Source organism: Salvelinus sp. IW2-2015, linkage group LG7 (assembly GCF_002910315.2).
Source record: "Salvelinus sp. IW2-2015 linkage group LG7, ASM291031v2, whole genome shotgun sequence".
Classification (NCBI taxonomy): Eukaryota; Metazoa; Chordata; class Actinopteri; order Salmoniformes; family Salmonidae; genus Salvelinus; species Salvelinus sp. IW2-2015.
In genome coordinates, this window is record NC_036847.1 from 5,023,425 (window position 1) to 5,027,117 (window position 3,693).

At 46.8% G+C, this 3,693-nt stretch overlaps 1 protein-coding gene across 1 annotated transcript; it reads right to left on the reverse strand.

Annotated features, from left to right (window-relative positions):
• On the reverse strand, positions 1–3,693 carry LOC111966232 (lens fiber major intrinsic protein-like). Its single transcript, XM_023990707.2, has 4 exons — positions 2,830–3,693; positions 2,058–2,222; positions 1,776–1,856; positions 1–1,579 (listed from the first exon to the last, which is right to left on the reverse strand). Exons 1-4 carry the CDS (start codon positions 3,187–3,189, stop codon positions 1,394–1,396), a joined length of 792 nt encoding a protein of 263 aa, XP_023846475.1. The 5' UTR covers positions 3,190–3,693; the 3' UTR covers positions 1–1,393.

Below are 3,693 nucleotides of genomic sequence, written 5' to 3' on the forward strand. Positions count from 1 at the left end.
TTTTGTATCAAGTTTTTTTGGTTTATTTTCATTTAAATATGTTTTAAACTGCCTTATGCTGACATTAAGGATCAAATCATAAAAGGAGACTTCATGAAAAGCTTACGCAGCCCTTCTCTAGTGAAAGGAATCGTGTTTGGGATACAACATTTCCTTTAAAAAAAAAAATTAAAAATCGGAACAAAAAAGCAGATGGTTTGTGTAAAAATGAATATCATAGCAAATACCACAGTGAGGGGAGGATAAGTTATATGTCTTAAAAATGGATAACGTAATGAAAGATAATCGTGACACAAACAGGAGAGTGGTCATGAAAAGAAAACAAAATGAAAAGTACTGTTTCTGCGAACTCGATTAAACACGAATTCACATACGGACACACGAACACACACTCACTGGCAAACACACTCACGCACAAACAGGCACACACGCACTCACTCTCACTCACACACTCTCACACACACATACTGTAGAAGCACCCACACTCACGCACAACACACACACACACATTCAACAACACACACACACACACACACACACACACACACACACACACACACACACACACACACATAGATAAAATGAAGTGATTTGAAAAATGAAACCCTGGTCAAATCTAATGGTATCATACATCCACGTCTTGTGTCTGAAGTGCAGAAAACAACTGAAAAAAATTGAGAGCGATAAATCCGATGCGTAATGAAAAAGCATGCCCATCTTTACTGATCTAACACAACCCTATCCGACTAAAAACCTGGAGTGTTGCCCCTCTATCCTCACCCCTACCCCCTACCCTCTATCCTATACCCTCACCTGCCCAAAGCCCACCCATGCCCTTACCTCTTACCCCACCCAAACCTACATCCCCACTGGGCAAACACTGGTTGAATCAACGTTGAACCAATGTGGGAATAGATGTTGAATTGACGTCTGTGCCCAGTGGGTGCCCACCTACACCTCACCCACATGCATCTGTGGTGACAGGTCTGGTCCTTGCGTCTATGTGGATGTGTGAAGGGAAGACTTGGTGTGGCTGAGGAGGAGGAGGACGAGGGGAGGTTAGTGGGACTGTTGGAGCAGGCCCTGTTCGCCTCTATCAAACACAATGTCCAATTCAGTATACAGAGTGAGGTTGGAGGGAGAGGAGTCTCGTTGCATGTTGAGGTTGAAGGTTGTGAACCTGTCTGTGTATGGGTGTGTGTACAGTTTGTGTATAAATACATGTCTGAATCTGCAGGTTTAGTCAGTGTGTCTCAATGTGAGTGTGTGTGTCTGTGTGTTAGTTAGTGAGTCTGTGTGAGTGAGTGTGTGTGTGTTGACGGGTTGGGGGCAGCACGGGGGTTGGTCGACACAGGGCCTGTCCCTCATCCCTCGTCCCCAGATAGGGACAGGCTTATAGGGCTTGTGTCTTGAGCTCGATGGGCTCCCCGCGGGTGTCCTGCTGGGTCTCCGTCTCGGGGGGTCGGCTGCCCTTCAGTGTGGCCAGGCGCTCAGACAGACCGCGCATGCGGGGAAACAGCATGAAATCGTACAGAAGAGCGCCCATAGCACCTCCTATCATGGGACCCACCCAGTACACCTGACACAACACACACGCGCGCAAAGGTTAGCATGAAGATATGGCACGAGCAACTTGTATTGTTGACGCTAATATAGTTTTGGTATTAACTATACTCTTAAATACTATAAGATCATAGAATCCATGGTGGATTATTTTATCTATTATACGAATATTTCAGATGCTGCATTATGGTGTATGACTGTGCGTTTCTCACCCAGTGGTTGACAAAGTTCCTGAAGAGTACAGCGGGGGCAAAAGACCTAGCAGGGTTCATTCCAGCACCAGTGTAGTACATCTACAGCAGAGAAGGACAACCGGGCGCTCAGAATGAAATACGTGTTTCTGTTGTACACAATGCTGTTTTTTTGTGTGGATTCCACTATGAGTACCTTTTGGTCATTGTGTGTTTGTTCCCCTATCTGTGTGTGTGTGTGTGTTCCCCTATCTGTGTGTGTGTGTTACTCTGGGTGTGTGTTAGTGTCAGTGTGTTGCTCACCCCCATGAGGTGTCCGACGGTGACAGCGAAGCCGATGGACAGGGCAGCAGAGCCCATGCGTCCGTTCCTCCTCTCATCCGTCACGGCAAAGACACAAATCACCAGCTGCATGGTCAGAAACACCTCCACTGTGGTGCCCATGCCCAGACTGATGCCAGGCTGCAGCTGTAGATGGCCAGAGGAGAAAAATATGAATCAAACTTGAGGTCCTTTGTGGACAAGTCATTTTGTAAAATAAGTCTGTCCTCTTTCTAATGAAGTGTATATTGTTTGCGCAGTTAGATGTGGTCTTCAAGTTAGGTTCGTAACAGGACATGTCAGGAATGGCTCAATCAAAGATGCAACACAAATCAACCCAAACTGTTTTTTACATTCATTTTTTCATCAATGCTTTCAGTGGCCTCACCGCTATAGCCTCAGTTTTACATAACACTGATGGCTTGGATTGTGCTCATTGTACAGTAGCAACTATAGTTACCAGAAGGTTCCGTGATGATTCCCTAATCCCTGTTCATCTCTACCCTTTCTAAATCCCCAATTACATTCAAGAAGCCTACCGAAGCTAAACCAAACAATTATCAAACCTTATCAACATTGTTGACTGTTGTTGAGATATATATATATATATCATATTTTTTTGCTTATTTGAGCTAACAAGGGTCCAAAATGGCACCCTATTCCCTATATAGTGCACATATTTTGCAGTGCACCATGAAGGGAATATAGGGAATAGGCCCAGTGCTTTTTGAGATGTGGGTGAGTGGTGTCTTACCATGTTGAGAGCCATGTTGCCCCTCATGTTTTTTGGGGTGACCCCATAGAGCACGGCGACTCCGGCCACGGCCCCCAGAAACTGGGCAGCCCAGTAGAAAAAAGCGCGGAACAGGGACATCTGGGAGCCTACCAGATAGGCGAAAGTGACGGCCGGGTTAATGTGGCCGCCGCTGATGTGGCCGATGGACTGGATGATGGTGGCAGCCGCCAAGCCGAAGCACAGCGCCACATGCAGGATGTGGTGAGGCCCAGTGGTCCAGCGCAGCGCAGCGCCAATGCCGAAAAACACAAAGAACATGGTACCGAAGAACTCAGCGAAGACCGCCCGCCAAAACGCCATGGACCGGAACTCCCACATGCTGACCGTTCACTGGACGCTCCTCGGAACGGGAAATGTTCTTGGGGAAAAAGTTGTTGGGGTGAATCTAGAAAAAGCTTGTACCTTCTAAAAGTCTAGGTGATCTTTTTGTACTGTTTCTGATGCACAAAAAAAAAAAAAAAGTGATTTCCCTTTGGCAGTCAGCTAGCTGGGCTGACCTAAACGTTGTCTCACTGAGCCAATCAGTTGGAAGACAAACGGTTTAAAAAGTCAACAGAGGAATCCACCGACAGATCTATTTCTAATCTACGAACGATCTGGAGTTGACTCGCAGGCAGTCGAACATCAACTCAGCTTTGCTTGCCTCCACTAGCCGCCTGTCGTAGAGACATAGGGGTGTGTGTGTGTGTGGGGGGAGTGTGTGTCTCAGAATAGTTGTCAAGAGGTGTGCATTGATGCTAGAGGAGTGGTTCTAGAATAGAGACAGGGATAGACGGAGTGTCCTGTGGACGTTTTAGCCTCTCTGACGGAGGGGAGAGGGCC

Excerpts from the sequence above, each read along its gene's own strand:
- LOC111966232 (XM_023990707.2), bottom strand. The coding sequence starts at position 3,189 with ATGTGGGAGTTCCGGTCCATGGCGTTTTGGCGGGCGGTCTTCGCTGAG. Across the intron at positions 2,223-2,829 it reads GCAACATGGCTCTCAACATG|CTGCAGCCTGGCATCAGTCT; the intron begins GTAAGACACCAC and ends GGCCATCTACAG. Across the intron at positions 1,857-2,057 it reads CCGTCGGACACCTCATGGGG|ATGTACTACACTGGTGCTGG; the intron begins GTGAGCAACACA and ends TCTCTGCTGTAG.